Here is a 19617-nt window from a genome sequence, read left to right as displayed (position 1 = left end):
CATTGGTTTGCATATATATGTCCTCGTGTTATTGTTCATATTTATTGTGGATAAATACCAAGTTGAGGAATTGCTGGATCATAAGGTATTTCTATTTCCAACTTTCTGAGGAAGTGCCATACTGTTTTCCAGTGTGGTTGGACCATTTTGAAATCCCACCAGCAAAGTAGGAGGGTTCCAATCTCGGTGCATTCTCGACAGCATTTATTCTCCTCTGCTTTTTTAATCTTTGCTGGTATTGCTGGTGTGAGATGATATCTCATTGTGGTTTTGATTTGCATCTCTCTAATGGCTAGTGATTATGAACATTTCTTCATTTTTTTTGTTGGCTTCCCGGATGTGTTCCTTCGTGAAGTGTCTATTCGTATTCTGTGCCCATTTTCAAATTGGGTTATTTGTCTTTTTCTTGTAGAAGTGTTATAGTTTCCTACATATTTTAGAAACGAGTCCCTTTTCTGGTGTGTTGTTGAAAATGATTTTTCCTCATTCTGTAGACTTCCTTTTTACACTTTTGATGAAGTCTTTTGATGCACACAAGTTTTTAAATTTTAGTCTGTTCCAATTATCTTTTTGTCTAATTTTGTTTGTGTAATTTTCCACAATCCTTATAAGTCTTTGTGTGCCCTTTATTATAGCTCTCAAATTTGTCCCTATTCTTTCATTGATGGCCTTTATAATATAGGGATTCACAGTTATGTCTTTAAACTTGCAGAGTTGTTTTTTGTATATTGTATATTTTGTATATTTTGCATATCACTTTCCAGTTTTGCCAGCATCATCTGTTTAATATACTAGCTTCGTCCCATGCCATATACTTATAACCTTTGTTGTAAATCAGTTGGCTTTATGTGGATAGGATAATTTCTGGATTCCTGATTCTATTTCATTGATCTACAAATCTTTCTTGGTACTCTCTCATTGTTATCGTGGATATTTTTTATTGTTGTGTTATTTTATTTGGTTGACCATTTAATCATGAGGTAGTGTGCCTCTTTATCTCTTATGTTGATTTTAGCCTTAAAGCATATTTTACCAGAAATCTGTATTGCCACTCCTGTTTGCTTTTTATTGCCATTTAGTTGATATATATATATAATATCCTTTATCTTTTAGTCTGTTTTTATTTATGTGTGCAAAGTGGGTCTCTGAGCATATTGAAGGGCTTTGTTTTCTTTTCCAGTCTGCTACTCTTTGTCTGTTCACTGGTGCATTTTATCCATTGATATTCAGTATAATTATAGATAGGTATGAATTAATTGCTGTCATTGGATATTCATTTTCATGGAAGTTGTTAAATATTAACTTTCTTTGAGGTTACCCTATAGTCCACTAATTTTTGCCTCCACTTAAGGCAGTCTATTGTATTCTGCAATCAAGCTGACTTACTCACCACTTGGATCTCTGTTTCTATACTTTCCCTTTTCTTTGACAATATTATTTTGATATTTGAGTGGCCTTACAGATACCTCTGAATTTGTTGCTGTAATTTTGTTCTGTTCTGAACTCTGCTATATGATGACAGAATTCCTGGTGATATTGCCACATCTGGCAAACTCTGGTTTTTGCATGCTCTTGTAGGATTTCATTCCAAATAACTCTCTTTTATTGTTTTAAAGTGCTGGATTGGCTTTTAAGAAATGTGTCAGCTTCTTTTTATCCTGGAATGTTTTCATTGCACAATTGGATTCAATTGAGAGTATTGCTGGGTAGATAATTCTTGGTTGGCAGTTTTTTTGTTTTTTGTTTTTGTTTTTTTTTCCTTTAAGGGTTTTATATGTGTCTGTCCATTGCCTTCTTGCCTGCATGGTCTCTGCTGAGAGGTCAGAGCTTAAGTTGATTTGCTTGCTTTTGTACACAATACTTCTCTTTACCCTGGCTGCTTTTAGGATTCTCTCCTTGTCTTTGATTTTGGAGTGCTTGGTTATGATATGTATTGGTGATTTTCTTTGGGGATCTATCTTTCCTGAAGTTTGTTCAGCCTCTTAATGTTTACCTTCTCATCCTTCAAGATGTTAAGGAAATTATCTTCCAGATTCTCCTCAACAATAAACCCTGTGTTCTTTTGTTATTCTTCCTGTTGGGAATGCCAATAATTCTTAAGGTTATTTTTATCCTTTTTTTTTCCTTGCTCTTGTATCTTAGCAGTATTGAGAGATTTGTCTCTCAGGTTTCTGGTTCTGGCTCCAATTTCTTCATTTCTACTCCTTTACCCTTTCTGTGTATTATTCATTTCTGATATTTTATGATTAATCATCTGGACCTCTTTTTTGCTGGTTTTGAATCATTTCCAATGATATATCTGTCTTGTTTAATTATTCCAGTACTGCTTTCCTGGTTTTTCCCTTATTTTCCTTCACTCTTCTGTGGAGCATTTGAAGTTGTTGAGATATCATTCTTCTGAATTTCTTCTCAGGCATACCCAAAGCCTGCTCTTCTTCTATTGTGAAGTTTATGACTGATTCTAGCTCATTTGTCTTAGTTATTATTTTCTGTTTTGTTACATGCATCTCTGTATCTTTGTCACGTTTCTTTCTGGTTGTTCTATCTTAAAATATCCCTCTGTAAATTTGGACTTGTTTATTTCTTTCTTCAATTCTAGAATGGTTTGCTTTGTATCTCTTGGTACAATTTCATTGTTATCATGGGACATTTTCAATATGTACATGTGATTTCTTGGGGCATTTTCAATATTTACTTGTGTTTTCAATGGTTAAATGTGTATGTTGTTGTGTTGTTAAGCTTACTGTGTGTCTCCTGGTGAATGTGATTTGGAGATAGGCTTCATTTTTAAGTCTCTTATTATTTAGCTGCAGGCTATCTTAGCAAGTGATCACTATCTTTGTAATGCCTAGCAGCTGCTATTGGCTCCTGTACAAATGGTGGGATATTATGGGGTATGCTTGTAGCTTGGCTATAGGCCATGATTGCTGTCAATTCTTGTGTGACATATGGAGAGAAATCTCCCACGCTCAGGAAAAATGTGAGACCAAAAGGACCATAAACAGAAACAATATAAAATCAGGGACAAAAATCACCACACAAAACCAAAAATAAAACCATAGCCAACTGTCCAGTAACCTTTGCTGCTCTGGTCAGCATGTGTGTTCAGTAGAAGCCTCCAGCAGTGGGTTGTGGTGTCCACTTATTCAGTATTCTTCTCTAGTCACCATTGTGGAGGTGTGCATATAGATATTAATAAATGAATGCAAGAAAAATTGTCCACTATTTTTATCTCTTAAGGTCAGTTAGGTATCTGTGTATGCACTGTGTAGTTCTCAAAATAACTGTTTCATTGTATAGAGTAGTTGGTGTCGGCTCTTTTCTTATGTTGGGGTTTAACAAGGTGAAAATATGGTTTGGCTGTATGGACAAACCTGCTGTCTACTTTTAAGTAAGGCAAGAATAAAGGTTACTACCCAGGTCAGCATTAGGCTAAGTCCCAGAGTCAGATGTCAAAAGAAGCAGCTATAGGATTAGCTTCTGGGACCACTGGGGCTTTCAGGGAATTCCTCTATGTGCCATAGGAAAATTGTCCCATGTGGGTACAATACAGGACCCTTCTGGGTGTGCACACCCACCAGCCTGAAGGTGCCAGGCTGGGAAGAGAGAGCACAACATGGGAGATGAGGAAAGAAAAGTGAAAAAAAAAAAAGCTGTCACAACATTTTTTCCAGATGCCGTTCTGTGGCATCAGTTCTGTACCATCCTGGCTATGGCCCTGCTCTCTTATCTCTGCCCAAGCTGATGGGCTCAGAGGCAGCATCCCAATCAATTCAGAAATCATTGTGTATTCCTGCTACAGTCAGATTTACTCACGGGTGGGTGTGAAAAACTGATGCTTTCCGCCCGCCCCCCCCCCCCCCCCCCCCCCCCACACACACACTTTATATTAGACCTAAAGTTTTGGAACGGTTTGGGGTGAGTGTCTTCTCTGTTTTTACTTTGCGCCTCCATCGAGGCACCTGTCCTATTTGTCTCTACTTCTTCTGTCCTCAAACTGTTGAATTTCTACTTGTAGTTTTGTTCTGTTCTGAACTTTCCCATCGGTCTGTTGCATTCCTGGTGGTGCTGTCACATATGTCAATCTCTGGTTGTTGTCTTTTCTTGTTTGATCTTAGTCCAAATAACTCTCTTTTTGAAGTTTTCAAACATTGGGATTGCTTTGATAATGTCTTTTAGTTTCTGTTTATTCTGGAATGCTTTGATTAAACCCTTGTATGTGATTAACAGCTTTGCTGTGAAGACAATTCTTGGATGGCAGATATTTTTTTCTCTTAGGGTTTTATATGTATCTCTCTATTGCCTTCATATCATATTTTAATCTTATTTGCTTGCTTTTGTAAGTAACTCTTCTCTTTTCCCTAGTTGCTTTTAGGAATCTCTTCTTATCTTTGATGTTGCAGAGATTGATTATGGTATGTCCTATTGGGATCTATTCTTCCTGAAATATGTTGACCCTCTTGAATACTTAACTTTTAGTTTTTCAGGATGTTAGGGACATTTTCTTTGGAAAGCTCTATGGTCTGTGACTAGTTCTGTTCCAGAATTCAAATTTACCTCAGATTATTCTTTTCATGTTGTCCCATGTAAATCTTAGAATTCTCAAAGAATTTTTAGCTTTATTCTGCTTGTTCTTCTAGCTTAGCAATTTAAAGAGATTTGTTGTCCATCTCTCTGGTTCTGGCTTTCATCTCTTCAATTATATTACTTTTTACCTTTAGGTGTATTGTCCATTTCATATATTTATTATTAATTGTTTGGACTTCTTTTTGTAGGCTTTGAATTGTTTCCAATGCTAGTTCTAACTTATTTGATTGTTCTTGTAGCACTTTCCTGACTTCATTCTTATTTTTCTCAACCTGTCTGTAGAGTATTTGGATGCACCTCAATATCATTCTCCTGAATCTCTTATCAGGAAATTCCAAAGCCTGACCTACTTCTAAATGGAAGTCTAGGTCTACCTCCAGCTCATTTATTTTAGTTACTCTATCTTGTTTCTGGACATATGCCAATATTTGACTGTCTCTTAGTCATCTTAAAAAATTACATGTGTTTTCAATAATTAGCTGAAAATATGTTGATATATTAAGCTCTTTGATTGCCTCAAAGGAGATATGATCAGGAAAGATGTGCTTCCCTTTTCACTCAACTCAGAGTAATTATAGCAGGTGTTGGCTGTCTATAGGGTGTATAGCATCTGGTATTAGCTCTTGTCTGGATTGTGGGATTTTATAGGATGAGTCCTGGTGTGTTGCTGTGAGATAATGTGCCAGACTGCAAGCCATTTGAACTGCAATGTCAGAAGTTCAAGCTCACCAGCTGCTCCTCAGAAACCCTAAACAGGTTCGCTATTGGTCGTAAATGACTTGACAACACTTCACAACAACAACAATTGTAGCTTGGCTCTATAACCACAACTTATATCTTTTCTTGGGTAATGTAGGGATAGAAGGAAACACAGCAGGTAAATGGGGAACCAATAAAACCACAACAGGAAAAACAAATCAGATTTAATATTCCAGTCTATAACACCCAACCAAAAAAAATAGTAGCCCCTTTGGTTGTTTAAATTATTATATATTCCTGAATGTTTTTGCATACATCCCCCTAACCTTCCCCCACACACATACACAAAAAAAGCCAACAACACAGGGAATAGAAGCAAATACTGTTGACTGGTGATGCACAGTAGAGATTGTAATCATTGCAATGAGACAATGAGTGTAAAACTGATGTTTTCCCATGTTAACTGTCACTCATTTCACAATAAAACCTTTAAAACAAACAAACAAACAAAAAAAAAACATAGCAAAATGTGAGTATGACTTTAAAACGTCTCTCTCAGCTGGCTCGACTTTTCTGGGAGGTCATTCAGTTTAAAGCAGTTCCTGGTGACTCCTCCACCTTCTTATATTCAGCACACAGTAGTCTTTGCTAAGCAGCTCCATGTGCATGTGTAGTATAACCTGCCGGGGTTTAAGGGTGTCTACTTGCTCAAGCACTGTCTCTACTCACCAGAATAGATGTTGGGAGACTGATACCAATATACAAGAAATGGGAGAAGGATGGAAGAACAAGTAAGATAGAGGAATATTTAGGCAGTTTTTCAAGGGATATATGGGACAGAGGTAAATAATGATGTATACTCAAACTTGGAAAAATAAGATTCTGTGATACAGGGATCGAGGCATACTCTAAATGGTTGGAATATGGGCAATGATATTAAGAGTCTTTACTGTCTGATGAATATTGGTTACCCTTGCCTACTATTGTCAAATAGAAAATTGTGTTGGTATGAATGGAATATTGGGAAACACGATTACAGAAAACTTGTAATTCTATCTTCAGCCCAGAACTCATTGGAATACCTAAAATGGGTTCTAGAACTTTCTCAGAAAAATAGGCTTCTTGCACAGCCCTTGTAGTATATAGGACTTTAGGTAGAATTCTGAGTCGCATTCAGAGCCTTCTGAGGTGGACAGTCTTACTTTAAAGGAAAAGCAGACTAGTGTGGAGCAGCTAGAGGAACTAAAGATATTTGTTGAAAGAGAGACACCCAAGGAAATTAAAAAAGTAAAAACGGCAGTCTGATTGGCTACTACAAGAAAAAGTAAGTTGTTCACTGAGGAGCCATCAAGGTAATCAATCCAGGCCCTTTAGTACACACCCCTCTCCAAAATTAAAACTTGAATGACACACATGAGGAAGCATGTAAACTTGCTGGCCACAATGTTGGTCTATGGTGAGTGGAAGTGGGAGAAAGGTAGCAATGAAGATATGCTGTGAGTTCTACCACACTCCATACACTCCCGTCGACCTGGAGATGAGAGAGAGAAGAGGAAGGGCTGGTTGCTCTGAACAGTGTTAAGAGCTGGGAACTCTTGAATCCATGGACAAGACCCTAACCATGGAGGGCTAGAGGTGAGAGTGAAGCATCAAGCTGACATGAAGAGAGGGGAGATGCACAAGAATTCCAAAACTTGCAGATAGTACACATTTGACCTAGTTTCAGTGGCTTGATAATCAAAATTTGAATATAGGAGGATGAAGAAATTTGATCATGGAAAGAATGTAAATTCCTATAATTTGATGAACTTAATCTATATTAATGGAGGTAGTTGCTCAAAATATCAACTGAGAGAGAAGGAATTTTCACATCAAGTTTCACAAATTTTCCCTCTGTATACAGGGTTGATACAGATAGGAAACTTAGACATTAGACAAATACTGTTGGATGGTGATGCTGAAGGGAGGTCATTGTAATGAAATGAAATACGATGAGATGAGTGCAAAATGATGTTCTCCCATGTAAACTCACTCAATTCAAAATACAACCTTTAAAAGAAATATTTAAAAAAGACAAAACTTGTTCAATAATCTTACATGAATAAGAAAGCTATACATTTAGTAAGGAAAAGCAAAGAAGAATTTATGCATTTAAATTATGGTGGTGTTGAAGAATACTGTCATTATTGTAGACTGCCAAAGGACCTAAAAAAATCTTTCTTTGAAGGACACCCAGAATACTACTTTGAATCAAGAATGGTGAAACTTCATCTCAAAGGGTAAAGTCCCTGAAAAAGGACTTTATGGTTTGTAAGGTAAATGGTCATCAAAGAAAATAGGAAGAACTTTACAGAGATGGACTGACACAGTGGCTGCAATAATGGGTTCAAATATAAAAACAATTCTGGGAATGGTACAGGATATGGCCATAGTTTTGCTCTGTTGTATGTGGGGCAGTATGAATTAAAACCAAGTCAATGACCCTTAAGAACATTAGCAACATAACACCTAATAAAACCTACAACAGCACTCCACTCAGGAAGTTCATGTATACAAACCATCATGCATTCATATATATGCACACCTATACATATACCATTTACTAATGAAAAGACAAAGAAATGCTATTTGAAAACATTCAACACTCATTCAGGATTAAAAATATAAACAATGTTTCTATAATGTGACTAGAAAAAATGAACTCCTGTAGAAAAGATGGCATGGGAGTCAGCATCTGACCTCCTATGAGTTCAAGTGGGGCTAGGGAAATAATCAAACTCCATATCAGCCCAAAACCAATTCCTATGGAACTAAGGTTAAGCATGATTGCACACTTCAACCTTCTTTACCTTATTCTTGAACCAACTTTCCCTCCTACAAACTTCTCTACTTGTTAGGTTTGATATTTTATTGAAATTGCCACACAAAATACATAAATCATATTCATAGTTATGGGGTTTATTAGGGAAGTTAACTGGTTACAATTCAGAATTAGACATTTCACAACAATTCTTACAGTCACGACAGACTTTCCACAACCATGTCTGTAAGCAGTACTTTCTGCTAACGTTGATAAACCTGGCCTCTGCCTTGCTCATGTAATGTTACAAAACTTCTTTGGCTCTGCTGATAAAAACCTAAAGGACACTACACTCCAATATAAACTTAAACCTAAAGACACTCATCTTTAGATGTCAGTAATCCTGTTGGTTCCGACCCATAGCCATTCTGTATAGGGCTTCCAAGGAGTGGATGGGGAACTTGAACCTCTGACTTTGCTATTGGCCTTATTAAGTGCCTGGGGTTACCACATATTACAAGCAAGTTTGTGACATAAGGACAATTATTTTTCCTTGCTCTGTGGAATGGGAAGTTCACTGTTCTATCTGGTGATCAGGATTTAGCTTCTGGTGTTGCCATTCCTCCAGGGTTAAAGCATTCTATCCTGGGGCCAAAGAGATTCAGTGCACAGGAATCTTGGGGTCCAAAGACACTTTCCACTCCTACCTCTTCTTCACTGATAATAATGAGATTCAACATCCATCTTCTGAGATGGCTCATTTTATACCTAAATTAGAGCTCCAACTTTTTACAAGCACAATTAGCCTTGTTAACAATCGTTCACAGCTGAATCATATGTTCTATCATGTTTTTCCAACTGCTTTTACTCAGATGAACCAGGGGGAAAAAAGGTATTAGGTGGGAGTTACAAAAGTATGGTTAGGAGAACCATATGAAGAAGTAATTCACTGCACCACAAGCCCAACTAGGAGGAAAAAAGGATACAGTAGGTACAACACACACCTTCACAAAAATTGAAATTATGTAAATGTTTGAGGGCTCAAGGCAAATGTATAGAATAGAAAACCTGTTTTCAAGATGGCACATATTACTCTAAGGCATTAGACAAACACCGGAAAAATGACTAAAGGAAATACAGGCCCACACTGCGCTTACGTGTTAAACATCACTATATAACCTTTACAGCAATCATGATATAATGCTTGGCAGAATGCTTCCTTTGTGTAAGCTGACTATATATACAAGCTGGGAAGTCCCAGTGGGCCCTGCTGCAGTTGCCATGCACTGCCACCTTGCTGGTACTGCTATAGCCAACAACCTTTGTGCTATTTGACATGAATAAAGCGATGAAATACCTACCTTCTGATACAAACGTTTCCTTCCATTTGCCTGCTCCCTACCCTCCGACCACATCCCTGAGGGGCTATAGCCTGATCTGGAGTAGTCAGCAGGATACTTGTGTGGTAAGTACCCCTTCAATCCCTTCAGTCCCTTCAGCCCCTCTCAATGAGATGTAGCTCCCTACTGGGTTGTGGTATCCTGTATCGGCCTTCTTGAATCCCTGGATTCCCATGGAGGATTGGAAGAATGTAGATGGCACCCCAATATTCCTGGAGAAAGCCTTACAGTATTTGGAAGGACTGCCTAAGATAGCCTGGGCTGCAGCTGGCGCGGTAGACTGGGTCTTTCTTAGTTATAGATGCCGGTTCAGAGATTGAAGGCTGAAGAAGTGCAGCTGGATGATCCGGAAGTATCCTAGAGCCGGAAGTGGGCCCCCTTGTGACTCAGGAGGAGTATGGAGGATCAGATGGGGGAAACCAACATTCTGTTTTGCCTCTCCTGATGGGGAGCCTGAGATGACACTGCATGCACAGTCCACCATGCAACAGAAGTTAAGGCACCAGCAGCCAATGGGGCCTGGGAGAGGTCTCCAGGGACCACCTAATGCAATACAGACTAGGAACTATACCATTTATTTCCCCACTGAGTGTGGGATCTGGGGAAGTAATGCCAGCCTGACAGGTTGAGCAGCTTTCTTCCTGGTTGCTGTGGTTACAGGATGATGAAGCAGAGTCTCCAGTTGCCCCCTCTGAGATGGAAATTGGCTTTTATCACTGTTCACACCTCTTTGCTGCAAATAGGTAGGCGGCTCAGAGGGAACCTGGACCATTCATTGGTGGAATGGTTGATGTGGTTGATGTCGGCTGCCCACATAGTGTGGGCTGATCCAGGGGACCTATCAGAAAGAGTCTCCAAGTGGACTATGTACATTGACTTGGTGCAGGTAGTACAGGAAATGGGCATGCAGAATGCCATATTTAATGCAAATACCTCAGATCTAGATGATAAGCATTTTACTACCAGAGAGAAAGACATTATTTTATTTACTGTTTCTTCATCAGTATTTGGACCCTTAGCTGCTATACTAACGCTTTATGTTGAGCGCTGTGTACATGAGGTGAGTACGTCTATATCCGGAATGAGACATAGAAATTAAGTGGAGATGGGGCACTGATTGCCCTGTTCAACTTACGAATGTAAGGAGAAAACCCAAAGTACCTGAGAGGCCCGTGAAGGTTTCCCTGTAACAAATGTGGACTGCCCTTGTGGCAGCTGGGTTAGATAAGCGTAAGAGAATGATATTCTATTGACCCCATGGAAGCAACTGCCAAAAGAGCAGAGGTTTGTGAAACCAGTAAACAGGAGTGAGAGCTCAGAAGCCCATCTCTTTCACTTACAAGATTTTCTATGCTCCCACAATGAAGAGAGTTGAGAGGACTTTGTTTTCTGTGACTAGGGACTTGGCTGAGGCACCCGACTAGGGGTAATTGGGATGACTGGAGGCCTTGAGTCAAGCTTATTATATACTGGTTCCCCAGAAATGTGTAGTGGGTGCTGGCATTAGTAGATACTGGGCCCAACTGCAGAGCGTTGTATGGAAATCCTGATAAGTTTCAGGGATCCATAGCACACATTGGTGGCTACTGTGGACCAACTCTGCAGATGCAACAGGCCACATTTACTTTAGGGATGAGACATCTGCCCCCTTGCCCATACTCAGTGTATGTGTCCCCAATACCAGAGTATATGCTGGGAATGGATGTCTTAGAGACTTAACCTTAGCAAGTAATCAGGGAGAGTTCCTCCTATGTGTCCAGGCCTTGAAAGCAATAATAAGAGGTTAGCCCCATCACCCTGTGATAGTGTTGCTAGACCCATTGATTGCAAGGAGGACATGTTGAGATTGGACAGAAAATTCTCCAGCTAGAAAAGGAGGGAATAACATCGTCTATGCATTGTGGTTGTTGCCGTCGATTCGGTTCCAACCCATAGCAAACCTGTACAGAGTTTCCGAGACTGTAAATCTTTACAGCAGCAGAAAGCCTCATCTTTCTCCTGCAGAGCAGCTAGTAGTTTCTAACTGTTGACCTTGCGGTTAGCAGCCGATTCGTAACCACTACGCTACCAGACCTCCATCGTCTATGCATCGTCCCTGTAATTCCCTGGTATGGCCAATTTGGAAACTTCATGGGACTTGGAGAATGACTGTGGATGATAGAGAATTAAATAAGGTGACACCTCCACTGAATGGAGAAGTACCTGGTTCTAATGGACCGATTATCCTTGACTTTGGGAAGGTACCTTGTAGAGGACATGGCTAGTGCATTATTCTCCATTGACCTGGCTCAGGAGAGTAAGCAGCTGTTTGCCTTCATGGGTAAAAGGAGACACTGGAATTTGTCATCCCGCCCTAGAGGTTATTTACATATCACTACTAGATGAGGCCTTCTACTCCCGTAAAGATTTACATCCTCAGAAACCCTGTACAGGGTCGCTATGGATTGAAACCGACTCGACGGAACTTAACAACAAGAACACTATATGCCATAGCGTAATGGTTACAAATCGGGCTGCTAACCTCAGGGTCAGCGGTTTCAAACTACCAGCTGCTCTGTGGGAGAAAGATGAGGCTTTCTGCTCCCGTAAAGGTTTACAGCCTTGGAAACCCTGTACAGGGTCACTATGAGTTGGAACCGACTCCACGGCACTTAACAACAACTATATGCCATGGGTTAATGGACCAATATATAGAGTGTATATAATGGCCCAGTATATATAATGGCCCCGACCAGAGTTAGTGGCCTTATTTCATTATATTGATGATGTTATGTTAACCTCTAATTCTTTTGCAGATTTAGAAGCAGCAGCAGAGAGCCTTGGAGAGGCATTGTGTGACTGAGGATGGGTGGTCAATGAGAACAAAGTGCAAGGCCCTGGCTTACTGGTCAAATACTTGGGAGTTGTTTGGTTAGGTAAGACAAAGGTTATTCCTGAAGCTATAATAAATAATGTCCAGGCCTACCCGATACCCACCACAGTGAAGCAATTATAGACCTTTGTTGGTTATTGAAGGGTGTTCATCCCTCCTCTTGGGTAATTGATTTGGCCTTTGCATGCCCTCTGTAAGAGGCAAATTCCCTGGGTTTTGGAGATAGTGAAGAATCAGTTTCACCACACCAAGCTTGTGATTGTGCAAGCCAAAGTTCTGCAAGTAGTGGATTCACCCCTTCCAGCTAGATGTGATGGTTATCATGGAGGACTTTGGATGGGGTCAGTGTCAGTCAATGAGCAAGAGGAGAGTGTTTATAGGATTCTGGTCCCAATTGTTGAAGGTGGCAGAAATAAGGTACTCTTTAATAGAGAAGCAGTTAGCTGCAGTATATGCAGCCTTGCAGGCTTGTGAGTCAATTACCCAGCAAGGGAAGGTGGAGATTGGCAGCTTATACCCTATAGCAGGGTATGCAAGTGGATGAAAGCCCCAAAGACTGGGGTGGCCCAAATACCTACGTTGTCTAATTTGGGTGCATACATAAGCATATTTCCAAGTTCAGTACTAGTCCTGTGTCACAGGAACTTCAGAAGGTCCTGGGATCTCTGACTTGCACTTCGCTCCCTGGAGAAGATTTTCCACTTAGCAAAATTGCCCCCAGCCCATAAAGAAGATCATCCCTGTCTGCCTACTCATGTACGTTATACAGATGGCTCAAGTAAGGGTAACCCCAGATGATGAGCAGCAGAAGGTTTGGATAGAGTATCAAATGAGCAGAGTTAACCAGCAGTGTGGATGTTGATTACAGTGGGAAATGGTGACATGCTTCCTCCTTTCCTCTTCCATTTGTGCCAGAGGGCTCTTTGTAAGCTGTCTTTATTCTTGTTGTTATCAAATCCATTATAAGTCACAACTGCCAGTTTTCTGCCACTATAGTTCTCACCATGTACATTATTAGTGATGTCTTTCAAGTTCTGCATATGTGTCTTTATCAACATAATTCTTAGAATTTAAGATCACAATATTCACTGTTTTCAACTTAGCAACACCCCATGGACAATGCCCTCCTCTGAGTCTTTTGCCACTAATGTCAATGACAGTATTACTACCTAGTACAGCAAGAGGTAGCGTAGTGGTTACGATTCGGGCTGCGAACCACAAGGTCAGCAGTTCGAAACTACCAGCTGTTCCATGGGAGAAAGATTAGTCTTTCTGCTCACGTAAAGATTTACAGCCTCGAAACCCTGTACAGGGTCGCTATGAGTCGGAACCAACTCCATGGCACATAACCACCACCACCACAGCAAGAGGTAAATGATCCTTTGTCTTGTTAACAAAATTATTTTCATCTTCAGCATGTTTCTGGAAACATATATTTTAATTTTATGTTCTTGAATTTCTTTCATTATCTGTTTTTTAAACTGTTGGCAATCCTCTGGTGTGATTGTGTTTGCTTTGGCAATAAAGGGGATGATACTCACTTTTTCATGTGAGTGCTTCATAAATTCAATATGCAGTATTTTAAGCCCAAACCATGAGGGAACAATGAAGTATAAACAACACTGCACTCTCTTGTCAGGCATCTGACATATGTTCACTAAAGATTCTGCATTTAGGTAATCCTCAAACTTATTATCAATGTAATCAATAATAGACTTCCAGCAATTACTATTATCTACTTCATCTCCAAATCCTGGGGTATATACGATCATGAATAGTAACTGAATTCCACCTTCTTTGATTAAAACTTTGGATTGTTGCACCAATACAGTCTTTTTTATTCTAGGGGGAGAACCTGAATACTCTGGAGAATACAAAGAGGTGAGTAATAGAGAGTTGATTAACGTTGACTTTCCACATCCAGATTCACGTACTACCATAACTGTGAATTCAAACCCTTTCTTCACTGATTATTTGTTTACTTGATTGAGGAGATTTGCAAATTCCACATAACTTTCAAGATTATTCCATTGACCCATAGTGCTGCTTTTTTTTTGATGCTCGATTCCTCAGCATAAGTGGATCTCTCACTTACTGACATTCCTTTTCCTCTTGGCTACCAGCCCCAGCACAGCTCAGCCCACAAACTTTCCAAAGCTTGTCGTGGTCACCCAGCATCATTGCTCCACTTAGGCATGCAACAGAGAGCAGATTCACCATGGCATTTTAATAGTCTTATAAGTATGTTAAATTTGACCCTGAATAAAGAAGCCCAAATATTACTTGATTCATTTGAATTATAATGTTGTAGAAGAGTATGGTCTTCCAGAAGAACAATAAATCTGCCTTGAAGAAATACATCTAGAATGTTCTTAGGAATCAGATGACAAGTCTATGTCTTTCATACTTCAGCCATATTATGGGGAGCGAAAATTCCATAAAGAAAGACATGATGCTTGGTAAAGTGGAGGGTCAGACTCCCACCAAGATGGATTGGCACAGAGGCAGCAACAATAGTCTCAAATGTAGGAATTGTGAGGATGGTTCAGGCCCAGGCTGTGTTTTGTTTTGTTGTATAAAATGTTGCTATTAGTTAGAAATGACTCAATGACACGAAACAGCAAAAACAACAACAAAATAAGCATGCCTGCAGTTTAATTGTCCCTATCATCTCTAAAGTCAGGGCAGTTGCCTTCTCATTCAGGGTTTCTGACACAGTAAGGATGTGGTTAGCATACTGTGTCTCTCTCGCAGTAATACATGGCTCCTCAGAGCTCAGACTTCTTAGATCCATGTAGGCTGTGTTTGTGGACTTTTCACTGGTAATGGTGACTCTGCCCTGGAACTTCTGTGCGTAGTTTGTTTCACCATCACTTGGATGAATAATCCCGATCCACTGAAACCCATGTCCAGGCATCTGATGCACCCAACTCATATAGTAGTTAGTGAAAGTGTATCCAGAAGTCTTGCAAGAGATCTTCACTGATGACCCAGGCTTCTTCAGTTCAGATCCAGTTTGCACCAGCTGGACCTGGGATTGGCCACCTACTAAGAGTAAATTGGGGTGGATGAAATTCAACGTGAATACTCAAAACCCCTTCCCTATCCCTGGGATTGGGAACTATTTTACCTGTAGTTGCTGCAACCAACAAGACGACTCTCAAAGTCCAGACCATGGTTAGACAGCTGTTATCCTAGATCATCTAATGGAGAGTGGTATTGTTGTTGGATGGGCTCTAGGAACACAGATATATCCTTATCTGATGTAGTAAACTTCAGATTATTTACATATTTATGAGGCAGAATATTTAAGACTTAGGCCTGTCACCCATTTGAGGAACATATTTATTTTTTGATGATTTACAAGACACACAGCCAAACAAGCAAGGAATGCTAAAGATGCAAATCATGGTGTTTTGATTAATCAAGTCCAGATTGGGAACTTGGATCTTCTACCACATCCTGAAACTCTGTGTGTGACACCACTCACACTGAAGAATACATTGAAGCAGAATAACCATGCTTCTCTTTGTGTCATTTCTTATTCTGTCTGAAGACAGGATTAAATAAGATTTACAGGTAGGGAATCAAGTTTTGACTTTGGATATGACACTACTTCATTTCAGTTGGGTTGTTAGAGTGAAATTATGTTTTTGTTGTCCTACCTGTCATCAATTCAGCTCCAACTCACAGTTACTCTAGGTTCAAGAGATCAAAACACTATTGGGTCCTGTGCAAACCTCACATCCTTATGCTTGAAACACTGTGTCAATTCATCTTACTGAGATTTACATATGGCCTGCAGAAAAAAGACTTATACTAAATCATTTATTTTATTAAAGAGATTTCAGAATAGTTGTGTGTGAAAATAACAGGCCCTTGAATATGGAGAAAGGTAATAGATTCTCTCAAGAATATATTTCAAACTCACAAATAAAGAAAATACTTGATGGTACACTGGTATTCTTTATGGGTAAATGTGAAAATTCCATTTAAATATAAGTTCCCTAGAACTTCTCATTACAGTTGATAAGTCACACATACTTTGGGTAATCTATTGTAGCTTTTGGACAATCACTTGCCTTTTTGTCATCTAAAGTTGACATGAAAATTTAAACCTTAATGAGGGTTGGAGAACTTGTGGGAAGCACCAGAATAGTTTTAGTTATAAAACTTAGTGCAAAAAAGAATATTTCCTGCTTATCCCTAAGAGGATACTCACTAGCCTTCAGGAAACTGCTACCAAACTCCCTACATCTGTTCCATATTTTCAATAGTTTCTTAATGCCCTCTGTGGGTCAGAGAATTCTTTGCAGAGTAGCTCATTGCCTATGCTCACATTGCTTTCTCTCTCTTGGTCTCTCACAGTAATGTATTGCCAAGTTCTCAGCTCTCATGCGGATCATTTCTAAATGGAAATTAGTGCTCTTTTTGGTGATTCTGCAAAGATTGAGGGTGGGCATCTGGCTGTGGTGGTTTTCACATAGATGGAGATATGGACCAGCTATTCCAGGCATGTGTTCATCTTCCTTTTCTTCAGAACATGATCACTGTAGACCACTCTGATGCAGATTAGCACAGTGCTATAACTAGAGTAGGTGACACCCAGCGTCGAAATTAATGAAAAACATATTGGATTGGAAGAATAAACTGGATTTACCACACTCCTGTGTCTTAATGCCTTGTGAAGTTTATTTCATTCCTTTGTACTGCACACAATGAAGTCTAGCCATTGTCTTATGTGAAGAAAAAAAATTCCCATGAATAAGTCATTAATCATGCAAAATTCTACATCCAATATCTGATATCTTTCCTATCACAAACATTGTATTTTACAGATATTCTTTCTTACCAACTTTTTAACTCTAATCACAAAGAATTATCACAAATTCTGACCACATATTTGATCAGTTTTAGATTGTAAAATAGTTTGTTAAAACTTCAATTTATCTTTGACTTTCAGTTTTGCTGTGTAATTTCTGTACCAGTGATATTTATGCTTCCTTCCATGTCTATAATAACTTATCACTCCTAACATTATACTTCAGGTTACATCAGGAAATGTTGTTTTGGATGCTTAATATGATGCTTTTATTCTTCAACTTGTCATTTCAATCACAGCAAGCCAATAGATTTGAACTAAAAATGGTCAACAATTCTCCATTCCAGTTTAGTTATGCCTAAGATATCAATTTAAGAGTTCCATTTACTTTTGACAACTTTCTACTTTTATTTTAATCATTAATTATATATTCCATATTGCAGTTATTAGTTGACATTTTCAACTAATTTTGTTTATGTTCTTATTAGCTTTAGTTTTGAAGTGAATTACGGTTTACTGAGGAAATCAATTTACCATTCATCATTTCATTCACGTTTTCTTTCATCATTGATTACAATCCCCATAATGCAATATCACTTAGCCAACTTCCTCACTGTTTTCTGTTTCAAATCCTACTTCTTTCCTACCCTTTACTCCCTTATAAACAGTGTCCTTGAAAAAATAGTTGTTTTGATCTCATCTTTACATCTCTAGTGTTATTATTCACCTAGTGTTGTTGTTGTTAAGTACTGTTGGTTGAGTCGATTCCAAACCAGAGCGACCCTGTATAGGGTTTCTGAGGAGCAGCTGGTGAGGTTGAACTGCCGACCTTGCAGTTCAAACGGCTTTTGCAATCTGGCCCATTAACCCACCATGCTACACCATTACTCTTTAGCTGAAATTTGAATCACAGGGCTAAGTTCCATTTCAGTCATAAAACTTGACTATGGGCCACAGTATCACCAGTCTTTATTCAACCAGAAAGATCGGTCTTTTTTATGATACATAATTTAATTCCACATTTTCTCCAACTATATCATGGATGTTTTAATGCCAGCCATTCAGAGCTGTCAGTGGAAACTGGGCACTAGTTAGTACTTCTGGTCTCTGAAACTATATTAGTTCATTGGACTAGTTATTTCCAAATGTCTTCCATTCACTTCATTTGTCTTTTTGCTTAATGAAAATAGACATATATATAATATACTTTAGATGCTCATTGAAAAGACAAGCCTTTTTTAATCATGAGATAATGTCCTTCTTAATCTCTTATACTGGTTTTCTACATAAAGTTTATTTTATCAGAGATTAGTATTGCTCTTCCTGCTCATTTTGTTTACAATTACCTTTGGAATGTATATATTTTTTCCATCCTTTAACTTTTAATCAATTTTTGTCTTTGTGTGTAAGTTGTATCTCTTGAAGACAGCACATTGAAGGATCTTGTTTTCTTATCTATTCTGTCATTCTCGGTCTCTTAACTGGTTAATTTAATCCATGGACATTCCATGAAATTATTGATAAGTATGAATTAATTGTTGTCATTATGTTTGGGTTCTTTTTTTATATATACTGCTTGTGTCTTTTTTTCAGCATGCCTTCATGTGCTGAGTTCATGTTCTTTGTGTTCCGTCTTGTCAGTTTATTCATAGTTTTAATGTTTACATATTAAGGAGGTCTGATAGCATAGTTGTTATGAATCGTTCTGTGAACTGCAATGTCAGCAGTTCAAAACTACCAGTTGTTTCTTGGGAGAAAGATGAGGTTTTCTGCTCTTATAAAGATTTATAGCCTCAGAAACCTTGTGCAGAGTTGCTATGAGTTGGAACCAACTCCATGGCATATCACCACTACCACAATGTTCTTGTATTTTCATTTTTTTCAGTATGTTGTGAAGTACTAATTTTCTTTGAGGTTACCCTAAATTCTATTAACTTTTTCCTCCATTTAAAACAGTTTGATTTATCCTGTAATTGCCATCTGGATATTTGTGCGTATATTTTTATGCTCTTCCACATTGTAATTGTTTTAATTATAGACTGACCTTCCATAGCCTCTGAATTTGTTCTTTTTTCTTCTTCTTCTTCTTTAAATTTTTATTGTGAATTTACTGGTAGTTTACATGGGAGAACATCAGCTTTACATTAATCCTATCATATTTCATTTCATTGCAATGATGACAATCCCCTCATGCATCATCAGATGACCAAATGGTATACACTACAAGCTTTCCACCCAGCCATCAGCACACAGCCCCTATCCATCCCTGAGTCCAGAGTCCACAGCCGCTCAAGAATCTTATCTCCATCACCTTTCACCAACCCCATCTAGACAGGATGAAAACAGTTCAGTGGAGATTCTACTGCCTTTGAACCCTCTAAAACTAGGCTCCCTCTTGAAAGCTTGTAAGTCAGTCACTTCTTACTTTGTAGTCCCT

The 19617-nt window shown here is 38.8% G+C and overlaps 1 pseudogene and 1 gene segment (V, D, J or C); both read right to left on the bottom strand.

The window, feature by feature from the left end:
- The window catches only part of LOC102815154, a 13308-nt pseudogene extending 3647 nt beyond the window's left edge, over positions 1-9661 (bottom strand).
- A 5426-nt stretch (positions 9662-15087) lies between these two features.
- Positions 15088-15534, bottom strand: LOC102814780. The segment is given in 2 exon segments: positions 15088-15403; positions 15489-15534. Coding segments are annotated over 2 exon segments (362 nt in total).
- Between the last annotated feature and the right edge of the window lie 4083 nt (positions 15535-19617).

The sequence above is a fragment of the Chrysochloris asiatica genome, unplaced genomic scaffold, assembly GCF_000296735.1.
Source record: "Chrysochloris asiatica unplaced genomic scaffold, ChrAsi1.0 scaffold00260, whole genome shotgun sequence".
In the NCBI taxonomy this organism is placed as follows: domain Eukaryota; kingdom Metazoa; phylum Chordata; class Mammalia; order Afrosoricida; family Chrysochloridae; genus Chrysochloris; species Chrysochloris asiatica.
Note: the sequence above shows the minus strand (reverse complement) of the source record. Positions and strands in the feature narration are given on the sequence as shown.